The sequence below is a fragment of the Odontesthes bonariensis genome, chromosome 7, assembly GCF_027942865.1.
Source record: "Odontesthes bonariensis isolate fOdoBon6 chromosome 7, fOdoBon6.hap1, whole genome shotgun sequence".
Taxonomy (NCBI): Eukaryota; Metazoa; Chordata; class Actinopteri; order Atheriniformes; family Atherinopsidae; genus Odontesthes; species Odontesthes bonariensis.
In genome coordinates, this window is record NC_134512.1 from 40,640,991 (window position 1) to 40,657,301 (window position 16,311).

The 16,311-nt window shown below is 40.6% G+C and overlaps 1 protein-coding gene across 4 annotated transcripts in view; it reads left to right on the plus strand.

Moving 5' to 3' along the window:
- The window catches only part of LOC142384530 (receptor-type tyrosine-protein phosphatase beta-like), a 98,205-nt gene that overhangs the window by 46,913 nt on the left and 34,981 nt on the right, over nt 1-16,311 (plus strand). For all 4 annotated transcript variants that reach the window (XM_075470826.1, XM_075470827.1, XM_075470828.1 and 1 more), the window contains 4 exons: nt 1,892-2,161; nt 3,385-3,648; nt 14,077-14,343; nt 14,418-14,723. In XM_075470826.1, the coding sequence (XP_075326941.1) occupies nt 1,892-2,161; nt 3,385-3,648; nt 14,077-14,343; nt 14,418-14,723 (1,107 nt within the window). The remainder of the gene's footprint in view (nt 1-1,891; nt 2,162-3,384; nt 3,649-14,076; nt 14,344-14,417; nt 14,724-16,311) is intronic.

Here is a 16,311-nt window from a genome sequence, read left to right on the forward strand (position 1 = left end):
ATGTTTCTCCCCCACAGTCCTGTTAACATCATGTTTCTCCCCCACAGTCCTGTTAACATCATGTTTCTCCCCCACAGTCCTGTTAACACCATGTTTCTCCCCCACAGTCCTGTTAACACCATGTTTCTGCCCCATGTTTCTGCCCCACAGTCCTGTTAACACCATGTTTCTGCCCCACAGTCCTGTTAACACCATGTTTCTGCCCCATGTTTCTGCCCCACAGTCCTGTTAACACCATGTTTCTGCCCCATGTTTCTGCCCCACAGTCCTGTTAACACCATGTTTCTGCCCCACAGTCCTGTTAACATCATGTTTCTGCCCCACAGTCCTGTTAACACCATGTTTCTGCCCCATGTTTCTGCCCCACAGTCCTGTTAACACCATGTTTCTGCCCCACAGTCCTGTTAACATCATGTTTCTGCCCCATGTTTCTGCCCCACAGTCCCGTTAACACCATGTTTCTCCCCCACAGTCCTGTTAACACCATGTTTCTGCCCCACAGTCCCGTTAACACCATGTTTCTGCCCCACAGTCCCGTTAACACCATGTTTCTGCCCCACAGTCCTGTTAACATCATGTTTCTGCCCCACAGTCCCGTTAACGCCATGTTTCTGCCCCACAGTCCTGTTAACATCATGTTTCTCCCCCACAGTCCTGTTAACATCATGTTTCTGCCCCACAGTCCTGTTAACGCCATGTTTCTGCCCCACAGTCCTGTTAACACCATGTTTCTGCCCCATGTTTCTGCCCCACAGTCCTGTTAACACCATGTTTCTGCCCCACAGTCCTGTTAACATCATGTTTCTGCCCCACAGTCCTGTTAACACCATGTTTCTGCCCCACAGTCCTGTTAACATCATGTTTCTGCCCCACAGTCCTGTTAACGCCATGTTTCTCCCCCACAGTCCTGTTAACACCATGTTTCTGCCCCACAGTCCTGTTAACATCATGTTTCTGCCCCACAGTCCTGTTAACATCATGTTTCTGCCCCACAGTCCTGTTAACATCATGTTTCTGCCCCACAGTCCCGTTAACATCATGTTTCTGCCCCACAGTCCCGTTAACATCATGTTTCTGCCCCACAGTCCCGTTAACACCATGTTTCTCCCCCACAGTCCTGTTAACATCATGTTTCTGCCCCACAGTCCTGTTAACACCATGTTTCTGCCCCACAGTCCCGTTAACACCATGTTTCTCCCCCACAGTCCTGTTAACATCATGTTTCTCCCCCACAGTCCTGTTAACATCATGTTTCTGCCCCACAGTCCCGTTAACACCATGTTTCTCCCCCACAGTCCTGTTAACGCCGTGTTTCTGCCCCACAGTCCTGTTAACACCATGTTTCTGCCCCACAGTCCTGTTAACGCCGTGTTTCTGCCCCACAGTCCCGTTAACACCATGTTTCTCCCCCACAGTCCTGTTAACATCATGTTTCTGCCCCACAGTCCTGTTAACACCATGTTTCTCCCCCACAGTCCTGTTAACATCATGTTTCTGCCCCACAGTCCTGTTAACACCATGTTTCTCCCCCACAGTCCTGTTAACATCATGTTTCTGCCCCACAGTCCTGTTAACATCATGTTTCTGCCCCACAGTCCTGTTAACATCATGTTTCTGCCCCACAGTCCTGTTAACATCATGTTTCTGCCCCACAGTCCTGTTAACATCATGTTTCTGCCCCACAGTCCTGTTAACATCATGTTTCTGCCCCACAGTCCTGTTAACACCATGTTTCTCCCCCACAGTCCTGTTAACACCATGTTTCTCCCCCATGTTTCTCCCCCACAGTCCTGTTAACACCATGTTTCTGCCCCACAGTCCTGTTAACACCATGTTTCTCCCCCACAGTCCTGTTAACACCATGTTTCTGCCCCATGTTTCTTCCCCACAGTCCCGTTAGCCCCCACAGGGCTCCAGGTGGACCCCCCCCTCAGCTCCTGCAGCCTGCAGGTCAGCTGGCAGCAGGTTCTGGGCGTGGCCGACGGATACGTCCTGCAGGTTCTGGACGAGCGGGGCGGCCTGGTCACCAACAGCTCTCGGCCCTTTGGACTCACCCACTGCAGGTTTGAGGGCCTCACGCCAGGCAGGAAGTACAGAGTTCTGGTCCAGACCATTAGTGGGGGGGTCCAGAGCCGGACCGTCAGCGCCGAGGCCCGAACACGTGAGACTTCCTGCTTCTGCTTCCACCACACATGATGTCTGAGAACCAATGAGAGGAGGACAAACGATTAAATCAGCTAAGCTAACTTAAGTTAAGTTAAGATAGGTTAAGATAAGCTAAGATAAGCTAAGATAAGCTAAATTAAGTTAAGCTAAGTTAAGCTAAGCTAAGCTAAGCTACGATAAGCTACGATAAGCTAAGGTAAGTTAATTTAAGTTAAGCTAACTTAAGATAAGTTAAAATAGGTTAAGAAAAGCTAAGCTAAGTTAAGTTAAATTAAATTAAGCTAAGCTAAGCTAAGCTACGATAAGCTAAGCTAAGCTAAGCCAAGTTAAGTAAAGTTAAGTTGAAATAGGTTAAGTCAAGCTAAACTAAGCTAGGTTAAGTTAAGTTAAGTTAAGTTAAAATAGGTTAAGTTAAGCTAAGCTAAGCTAAGCTAATTTAAGTTCAAATAGGTTAAGTTAAGCTAAGCTAAGTTAAGTTAAGTTAAAATAGGTTTCTTAAGTTAAGCTAAGCTAAGCTATGCTAAGTTAAGTTAAGTTAAGTTAAAATAAGTTAAGTTAAAATAGGTTAAGCTAAGCTAAGCTAAGTTAAATTAAGTTAATTTAAGTTAAGCTAACTTAAGTTAAGTAAAAATAGGTTAACATAAGCTAAGCTAGGCTAAATTAAGCTAAGTTAAGCTAAGCTAAGCTTAGCTTAGCTAAGCTATGCTAAGTTAAGTTAAGTTAAGTTAAAAAAGGTTAAGTTAAGCTAAGCTAAGCTAAGCTTAGTTAAGTTAAATTAAGTTAAGGTAAAATAGGTTAAGTTAAGCTAAGCTAAGCTAAGTTAAGTTAAATTAAGTTAAGGTAAAATAGGTTAAGTTAACCTAAGCTAAGCTAAATTAAGTTAAAATAGGTTAAATTAAGTGAAGCTAAGCTAAACTAAGCTAAGCTAAGCTAAGCTAAGTTAAGTTAAAATAAGTTAAGTTAAGTTAAGCTAAGCTAAGCTAAGCTAAGTTAAGTTAAAATAGGTTAAGTTAAACTAAGCTAAGTTATCTGAATAGATTGAGAATAAAGTTCTGTTTTCATTTCAAATGAATCATGAGATCAAATTTATCTAAAAGTATAAATAAAATAAAATATATGTGGGAGAAAAGTCAGAAGAGTTTGGTTCCACGACTTCAAACCTAAAAAGCTCTAAAGTTTAGTTTTCCTGAGCTGAAGTTCTTCTGGTTTGCCCATCAGGCCCGGCCGCCGTCACCGACCTGTCCATCAGAACCAGCACCACCGGCGGCCTGACCTTCCACTGGGCTCCACCCGACGGAGACTTCCATATGTACGAGGTCTTTCTGTATAAGAGCGACGACTCGCTGCAGGAGAGCCGGCAGCTCCAGGCCAGCAGCCAGCAGTGCTCCTTCCAGGGTCTAAGGCCCGGAGCCCCGTACAGGATGGAGATCCTGACCCACAGCGGGAACCAGACCAACCGGACCTCCATCAAGGCTCGGACAGGTGAGGCCGACCAGGAGTCAGAAGCTGTGTTCCAAACCGCCTACTACATACTGCATACTGCATACTGTATACTGCATACTACATACTGCATACAGCAGACTACATACTACATACTACATACTACATACTGCATACTGCATCCTACAGACTACATACTACATACTACATACTGCATACAGCAGACTACATACTACATACTACATACTGCATCCTACAGACTACATACTACATACTACATACTGCATACAGCAGACTACATACTACATACTACATACTACATACTACATACTACATACTACATCCTACATACTACATACTGCATCCTACATACTACATACTACATACTACATACTGCATCCTACAGACTACATACTACATACTACATACTGCATCCTACAGACTACATACTACATACTACATACTGCATACAGCAGACTACATACTACATACTACATCCTACATACTACATACTGCATCCTACATACTACATACTACATACTACATACTGCATCCTACAGACTACATACTACATACTACATACTGCATCCTACATACTACATACTGCATCCTACATACTACATACTGCATACAGCAGACTACATACTACATACTACATACTACATACTACATCCTACATACTACATACTGCATCCTACATACTACATACTACATACTGCATCCTACAGACTACATACTACATACTACATACTGCATCCTACATACTACATACTGCATCCTACATACTACATACTACATACTGCATCCTACAGACTACATACTACATACTACATACTGCATCCTACAGACTACATACTACATACTGCATCCTACAGACTACATACTACATACTACATACTACATACTACATACTACATACTACATACTGCATCCTACAGACTACATACTACATACTACATACTGCATCCTACATACTACATACTGCATCCTACATACTACATACTACATACTGCATCCTACAGACTACATCCTACATACTACATACTGCATCCTACATACTACATACTGCATACAGCAGACTACATACTACATACTACATACTACATCCTACATACTACATACTGCATCCTACATACTACATACTACATACTGCATCCTACAGACTACATACTACATACTACATACTGCATCCTACATACTACATACTGCATCCTACATACTACATACTACATACTACATACTGCATCCTACATACTACATACTGCATACTGCAAACTGCATACTACATACTGCATACAGCAGACTACACACTACATACTACATACTGCATACTGCATACAGCAGACTACATACTACATACTACATACTACATACTGCATCCTACATACTACATACTACATACTACATACTATATACCGCATACTATATACTGCATACTGTATACTGCATACTACATACTGCATACAGCAGACTACATACTAAATACTACATACTACATACTACATACTACATACTGCATCCTACATACTACATACTGCATACTATGTACGCATAATATATACTGCATACTGCATACTGCGTACTACATATTACATACTGCATACTGCATACAGCATACTACATACCACATACTATATACTACATACCGCATACTACATACTGCATACTGCATACTACATACTACATACTGAATCCTACATACTACACACTGCATACTATGTACGCATAATATATACTGCATACTGCATACTGCGTACTACATATTACATACTGCATACTACATACTGCATCCTACATACCACATACTATATACTACATACCGCATACTACATACTGCATACTGCATACTGTATACTGCATACAGCAGACTACATACTACATACTACATACTGCATCCTACAGACTACATACTACATACTGCATCCTACATACTACATACTGCATCCTACATACTACATACTACATACTACATACTGCATCCTACATACTACATACTGCATACTGCATACTGTATACTGCATACTACATACTGCATACAGCAGACTACATACTACATACTACATACTGCATACTGCATACTACATACTACATACTACATACTGCATACTGCATACTGCATCCTACATACTACATACTGCATACTGCATACTGTATACTGCATACTACATACTGCATACAGCAGACTACATACTACATACTACATACTGCATCCTACAGACTACATACTACATACTACATACTGCATACAGCAGACTACATACTACATACTACATACTACATACTACATCCTACATACTACATACTGCATCCTACATACTACATACTACATACTACATACTGCATCCTACAGACTACAGACTACATACTACATACTGCATCCTACATACTACATACTGCATCCTACATACTACATACTACATACTACATACTGCATCCTACATACTACATACTGCATACTGCAAACTGCATACTGTATACTGCATACTACATACTGCATACAGCAGACTACATACTACATACTACATACTGCATCCTACATACTACATACTACATACTACATACTGCATCCTACATACTACATACTGCATACTGCATACTGCATACTGTATACTGCATACTACATACTGCATACAGCAGACTACATACTACATACTACATACTGCATACTGCATACTACATACTACATACTACATACTGCATACTGCATACTGCATCCTACATACTACATACTGAATACTGCATACTGTATACAGCAGACTACATACTACATACTACATACTACATACTGCATACTGCATACTACATACTACATACTACATACTGCATACTACATACTACATACTGCATACTGCATACAGCAGACTACATACTACATACTACATACTGCATACTACATACTACATACTACATACTACATACTGCATCCTACATACTACATACTACATACTACATACTGCATCCTACATACTACATACTGCATACTGCAAACTGCATACTGTATACTGCATACTACATACTGCATACAGCAGACTACATACTACATACTACATACTGCATCCTACATACTACATACTACATACTACATACTGCATCCTACATACTACATACTGCATACTGCATACTGCATACTGTATACTGCATACTACATACTGCATACAGCAGACTACATACTACATACTACATACTGCATACTGCATACTACATACTACATACTACATACTGCATACTGCATACTGCATCCTACATACTACATACTGAATACTGCATACTGTATACAGCAGACTACATACTACATACTACATACTACATACTGCATACTGCATACTACATACTACATACTACATACTGCATACTACATACTACATACTGCATACTGCATACAGCAGACTACATACTACATACTACATACTGCATACTACATACTACATACTACATACTACATACTGCATCCTACATACTACATACTACATACTATATACCGCATACTATATACTGCATACAGCAGACTACATACTACATACTACATACTGCATACTGCATACTACATACTACATACTACATACTGCATCCTACATACTACATACTGCATACTATGTACGCATAATATATACTGCATACTGCATACTGCGTACTACATATTACATACTGCATACTGCATACAGCATACTATATACTACATACTGCATCCTACATACCACATACTATATACTACATACCGCATACTACATACTGGATACTGCATACTGTATACTGCATACAGCAGACTACATACTACATACTACATACTGCATCCTACAGACTACATACTACATACTACATACTACATACTGCATCCTACATACTACATACTGCATACTACATACTGCATCCTACATACTACATACTGCATACTGCATACTGCATACTGTATACTGCATACTAAATACTGCATACAGCAGACTACATACTACATACTAATACTACATACTGCATACTGCATACTACATACTACATACTGCATACTGCATACTACATACTACATACTACATACTACATACTGCATCCTACATACTACATACTACATACTATATACCGCATACTATATACTGCATACTACATACTGCATACAGCAGACTACATACTACATACTACATACTACATACTGCATACTGCATACTGCATCCTACATACTACATACTACATACTACATACTACATACTGCATCCTACATACTACATACTACATACTATATACCGCATACTATATACTGCATACTGTATACTGCATACTACATACTGTATACAGCAGACTACATACTACATACTACATACTACATACTGCATACTGCATACTGCATACTACATACTACATACTGCATACTACATACTGCATACTGCATACAGCAGACTACATACTACATACTACATACTGCATACTACATACTACATACTACATACTACATACTGCATCCTACATACTACATACTACATACTACATACTATATACCGCATACTATATACTGCATACTGTATACTGCATACTACATACTGCATACAGCAGACTACATACTACATACTACATACTGCATACTGCATACTACATACTACATACTACATACTGCATCCTACATACTACATACTGCATACTATGTACGCATAATATATACTGCATACTGCATACTGCGTACTACATATTACATACTGCATACTGCATACTATGTACGCATAATATATACTACATACTGCATCCTACATACCACATACTATATACTACATACCGCATACTACATACTGCATACTGCATACTGTATACTGCATACTACATACTGCATCCTACATACTACATACTACATACTACATACTGCATCCTACATACTACATACTACATACTATATACTACATACCGCATACTACATACTGCATACAGCAGACTACATACTACATACTACATACTGCATACTACATACTACATACTACATACTACATACTGCATCCTACATACTACATACTACATACTACATACTATATACCGCATACTATATACTGCATACTGTATACTGCATACTACATACTGCATACAGCAGACTACATACTACATACTACATACTGCATACTGCATACTACATACTACATACTACATACTGCATCCTACATACTACATACTGCATACTATGTACGCATAATATATACTGCATACTGCATACTGCGTACTACATATTACATACTGCATACTGCATACTATGTACGCATAATATATACTACATACTGCATCCTACATACCACATACTATATACTACATACCACATACTATATACTACATACTACATACTACATACTGCATCCTACAGACTACATACTACATACTACATACTACATACTGCATCCTACATACTACATACTGCATACTACATACTGCATCCTACATACTACATACTGCATACTGCATACTGCATACTGTATACTGCATACTAAATACTGCATACAGCAGACTACATACTACATACTAATACTACATACTGCATACTGCATACTACATACTACATACTGCATACTGCATACTACATACTACATACTACATACTACATACTGCATCCTACATACTACATACTACATACTATATACCGCATACTATATACTGCATACTGTATACTGCATACTACATACTGCATACAGCAGACTACATACTACATACTACATACTACATACTGCATACTACATAATGCATACTACATACTACATACTGCATACTACATACTGCATCCTACATACTACATACTGCATACTATGTACGCATAATATATACTGCATACTGCATACAGCATACTACATACTACATACTACATACTGCATCCTACATACCACATACTATATACTACATACCGCATACTACATACTGCATACTGCATACTGCATACTACATACTGCATACTGCATACTACATACTGCATACTACATACTGCATCCTACATACTACAAACTACATACTACATACTACATACTGCATACTGCATACTACATACTAACTACTGCATACTACATACCGCATACTACATACTGCATACTGCGTACTACATACTGCATACTGCATAATGCATACTATATACTGCATACTGCATACTACATACCGCATACTACATATTACATACTGCATCCTACATACTACATACTACATACCACATACTACATACTGCATCCTACATACTACATACTGCATACTGCATAATGCATACTGCATACTGCATACAGCATACTACATCCTACATACTACATACTACATACCGCATACTACATACTGCATCCTACATACTACATACTGCATACTGCATAATGCATACTGCATACTGCATACAGCATACTGCATACTACATACTAACTACTGCATACTACATACCGCATACTACATACTGCATACTGCGTACTACATACTGCATACTGCATAATGCATACTGCATACTGCATACAGCATACTACATACTACATACTACATACTGCATCCTACATACCACATACTATATACTACATACCGCATACTACATATTACATACTGCATCCTACATACTACATACTACATACCGCATACTACATACTGCATACTGCGTACTACATACTGCATACTGCATAATGCATACTGCATACTGCATACAGCATACTACATACTACATACTACATACTGCATCCTACATACCACATACTATATACTACATACCGCATACTACATATTACATACTGCATCCTACATACTACATACTACATACCGCATACTACATACTGCATCCTACATACTACATACTACATACTACATACTGCATCCTACATACTACATACTGCACACTGCATACAGCATACTACATACTACATACTGCATCCTACATACTACATACTACATACTACATACTGCATCCTACATACTACATACTACATACTACATACTGCATACCGCATACTACATACTGCATACTGTATCCTACATACTACATACTACATACTGCATACTACATTATGCATACTACCTACTGCATACTGTATCCTACATACTACATACTACATACCGCATACTACATACTACATACCGCATACTACATACTACATACTACATACTGCATCCTATATACTACATACTACATACCGTATACTACATACTGCATACTGCGTACTACATACTACATACCGCATACTATATACTACACACCGCATACTACATACTGCATCCTACATACTACAAACTACATACTATATACTACATACCGCATACTGCGCACTACATACTACATACTGCATACTGCATACTACATACTAACTACTGCATACTACATACCGCATACTACATACTGCATAGTGCGTACTACATACTGCATACTGCATAATGCATACTATATACTGCATACTGCATACTACATACTGCATACTGCGTACTACATACTACATACCGCATACTACATACTACACACCGCATACTACATACTACATACTGCATCCTACATACTACATACTACATACCGCATACTACATACTGCATACTACATACTGCATACTGTATCCTACATACTACATACTACATACTACATACTGCATACTACATTATGCATACTACATACTGCATACTGTATCCTACATACTACATACTACATACTACATACTGCATACTACATTATGCATACTGCATACTGCATACTGTATCCTACATACTACATACTACATACCGCATACTACATACTACATACTACATACCGCATACTACAGACTACATACTGCATCCTATATACTACATACCGCATACTACATACTGCATACTGCGTACTACATACTACATACCGCATACTATATACTATACACCGCATACTACATACTACATACTGCATCCTACATACTACATACTACATACCGCATACTACATACTCCATACTACATACTGCATACTGTATCCTACATACTACATACTACATACTACATACTGCATACTACATTATGCATACTACATACTGCATACTGTATCCTACATACTACATACTACATGCCGCATACTACATACTACATACTACATACCGCATACTACATACTACATACTGCATCCTACATACTACATACTACATACCGCATACTACATACTGCATCCTATATACTACATACTACATACCGCATACTACATACTGCATACTGCGTACTACATACTACATACCGCATACTACATACTACACACCGCATACTACATACTACATACTGCATCCTACATACTACATACTACATACCGCATACTACATACAGCATACTACATACTGCATACTGCATACTGGATACCGCATACTACATACTGCATCCTAAATACTACATACTACATACTACATACTACATACTACATACCGCATACTACATACCGCATACTGCATACTGCATACTGCATACTACATACTGCATACTACATACTACATACTACATATTGCATACTACATACTACATACTGCAGTACTGCATACTGCATACTACATACTACATACTGCATACTGCATACTGCATACTACTTACTGCATACTACATACTACATACTGCATACTGCATACTACATACTGGATACAACATACTACATACTGCATACTGCATACTACTTACTACATACTGCATACTGCATAATGCATACTGCATACTAGATACTACATACTGCATACTACATACTACATACTACATACTAAATACTACATACTAAAAACTGCATTCTACATAATGCATACTGCATACTATATACTGCATACTGCATCCTACATACTACATACTACATACCACATACTACATACTGCATACTACATACTCCATACTACATACTACATACTGCATACTATATACTCCATACTACCTACTGCCTACTACAAACTACATACTACATACAGCATACTGCATACTACATACTGCATACTACATACTACATACTACATACTACATACTATATACTGTATACTGCATTCTACATACTGCATACTGCATACTATATACTGCATACTGCATCCTACATACTACATACTACATACTACATACCGCATACTACATACTGCATACTACATACTGCATACTGCGTACTGCGTACTACATACTGCATACTGCATTCTACATACTACACACTGCATCCTACATACTACATACTACATATTACATACTACATACCGCATACTACATACTGCATACTGAATACTGCATACTACATACTGCATACTGCGTACTACGTACTACATACAGCATACTGCATACTACATACTACATACTGCATACTGCATACTACATACAACATACTGCATACTACATACTGCATACTGTAAACTACATACTGCCTACTACATACTACATACTGCCTACTACAAACTACATAATACATACTACACACAGCATACTGCATACTACATATTGCATACTGCATACTACATACTACATATTGCATACTGCATTCTACATACCGCATACTGCATACTATATACTGCATACTGCATCCTACATACTACATACAGCATACTACATACTACATACTGCATCCTACATACTACATACTGCATCCTACATACTGCATACTGCATACCGCATACTACATACTACATACTGCATACTGCATACCGCATCCTACATACTACATACTACATACTACATACTGCATACTACATACTGCATACTACATACCGCATTCTACATACCGCATACTACATACTGCCTACTACAAACTACATACTACATACTACATACTGCATACTACATACTACATACTACATACAACATACTGCATACTACATACTGCATACTGTAAACTACATACTGCATACTACATACAACATACTGCATATTATATACTGCATACTGCATCCTACATACTACATACTACATACCGCATACTACATACTGCATACTACATACTACATACTACATATTACATACTGCATACTACATACTAATCGATCAGACAGTATGCAGAGCGTTTACCCACAATGCATTTCTCTCCTGCCTGAGCTGAAATCAGCCGGCCTGAAGCTGATTTCTCTTAAGCTCTAAACTCTGTAAACTTTAGCAACATTTGAAACATTTTCAGGTGAGAAAGTAGTCGTTTAGATCCCCAACGTGTTTGAAAACCTGACAAAATACCGGCTGTTTACAATTTTGCCGCAGTGAGCTAACGCACTTCCGGTTATTTTCACAAAATAAAACAGCCATTACCATACAATTGGTGCTTTTGTTTTGAAAACAGGAAGTGAACCTACCCTCGTTGTAGCTAGCTTGAAACTGCCGTTTTGACAGGAAATGACGATCGGCGACGTCACGTTATGTTGCATCTTGGGTAGTTTGAGTATGAGTAGTAACCTCATGATGCATACCCAACATTTCGGAGAATGTAGTATGCAAAAAAGTTAAAGTTAGCAGGAGTAGTAGGAGTAGTAGGAGAAGTAGGCGGTTTCGAACACAGCCAGACTGTAGCACCCCAGGTGGTGTTCCCCCAGTTTGGACCTCATGCTGTTTTGCTCCTCAGTTCCGGCGGCGGTGGCGTCTCTGAAGGCTCATAACGGGAACCGCTCAGACGTCCTGAGGGTGTCCTGGGGCTGTGGCGGCGGCGAGGTCAGCGGGTACCTGCTGTCTCTCTACAACTCTGACGGCTCCCAGCAGGCCGAGCACCAGCTGGGCTCAGAGGCCACGGAGTTCGTCTTCTCGGGCCTCGTGCCGGGCCGACAGTACCGAGCCGAGATTCTGAGCCAGAGCGGCGAGCTCCACAACCGAGCCGGCGCCGTGGGTCGGACCGGTGAGTCATACCGTCACAGTTCAGTGTTTTTAGTGAAACTCTTCCATCCTCTCTAACCCAAACTCCCCCATCAGCCCCCAACCCTCCCGCCTCCTTCCTCTTCGGGGGGGTCACCAACACCTCGCTGGAGATCACCTGGAGCGGCCCCGTGGACTCGGACTATGACGACTTCGACCTGCAGTGGACTCCTCAGGACCGGCTGTCCGTCATCAACCCGTACCACAGCCGGACGTCCGGCAGCCGTATCCTCAGAGGGATGTTCCCCGGACGCCTCTACACCTTCAGCCTGCGCACCGTCAGCGGCGCCACGCAGCCCAGCGCCACGCAGCCCGGTGCTGCGCCCACCTACAGCACGCCCATCCACAACAGCATCCGAACCAGTAGGTGTTAGCGCCTCACTCCAGTTCTGTTTAATCTGCCAACTGCATCTCTCAAAGATTCAAGGAAGTTAAATTAAGTTAAGTTAAGTTAAGTTAAGTTAAGTTAAGCTAAGCTAAGCTAAGCTAAGCTAAGTTAAAGGGATAATCCGGAGTAAAATGAACTTTAGATCAATTTACGGGATGTTGGGAGTACATACATTGAGTTGACATCAAAATTAGCCAAAAGTCGTTAGCCTGGAGGTGACGGGGGCATATCATGTCACCGCTACAAAACGCTATTATTATACCTCTTCTACAGCTCCAAACAACATAACACTTACGTGGTAGTGAGTAGAGGGTCCCTAAAGCCAAACCGAATTGTCCCGAGGTCTTCATGTGGTCGGATATAGAGTCCAGAATGAATTTAATCAAGCCAGTACCTGCTCTCAATCATAGCCTCTTCCGTCAACAGGAGGCTATCTCACGCGAGACATCACGTCACGTGAGTCCGTAGTTGATTGCCGAGTGTGGAGTAACTCGCTCTGGAAAGTCACAATTTCGTTACGTTACGTTACGTTACGTTAAGCTAAGCGAAGCTACTTAATTAGCCTCATATCAATCAGTAATGAATCTGGTTCATCCCAGAAGAACCGGTCCAGAAGTCCAGAGTCAGTCTGAGTTAGAGGTATTGGTTCCACCATCATGGAACCACCACTGAGAACAGTCCGGGATCAGTCTTCCTTGTTTGTAGGGATGGCAGAACCAGAACCAGAACCAGACAAGGTTCCTGAGAGGACCTCAGAGGTCCAGAAGGATCATCAGCCTGTATGACTGAGTTTAACCCAGAAGTCTCTCTGTAGGGTTCGGACCTGATTCAGGCGGCCATGGGCGGCCGGTGGAGGGTCATGTGACCTTTTTGGTTGACGCTTCGCCGGTTTCTCTGTTGGACGCTACGTAGCTATGATGTTTGAAGGGTTTCCTGTTTGTTTTCGGGTTCTTTGTAGGGACAGTCTCAGCCCGATGGTGTAGAGCTGTGATGATGAACGGTTGGGTTTCAGGGGTGGTGTCAGTCAAACAGCAGGTACTGAACGTGCACAGACCAGTCCACAGACCAGTCCACAGACCACTCCGCAGACCAGTCCACAGACCACTCCGCAGACCAGTCCACAGACCACTCCGCAGACCAGTCCACAGACCACTCCACAGACCAGTCCACTATCCTCCCTGGTGAACTTGATTGCCACTGAGTTGCTCCATGAAATTCTCCCCTTCTTGAGTTTGGATCTTGACCCGGTTTCCAGCCCCGGTGATGTTGGTGAACCTGTGACCAGTGAACGGTTTGGATCTTCTTTAGAAAGTCTGTGAGGCTCCGTATAGATGTGGAGAGTTTCCTGTCTCCTCTGGTCTGCGGTAAAATGGAAGTCAGTAACTTTCTTCTCCGGGTTTTAGGTGTCCTGTGGCTTTCTTCTTGAAGCCGTTTGTTGGGTCCCTCTTCAGATTCTTGGTTATTTTTCTGTCTGCTGGTAAAATGATGACGTCTCTGTCCCGGCTGAGGAAGGTTATTCCCTTCCTTTCCTGGGGAGTAAACTGCTGTTACCTTTATCCTCAC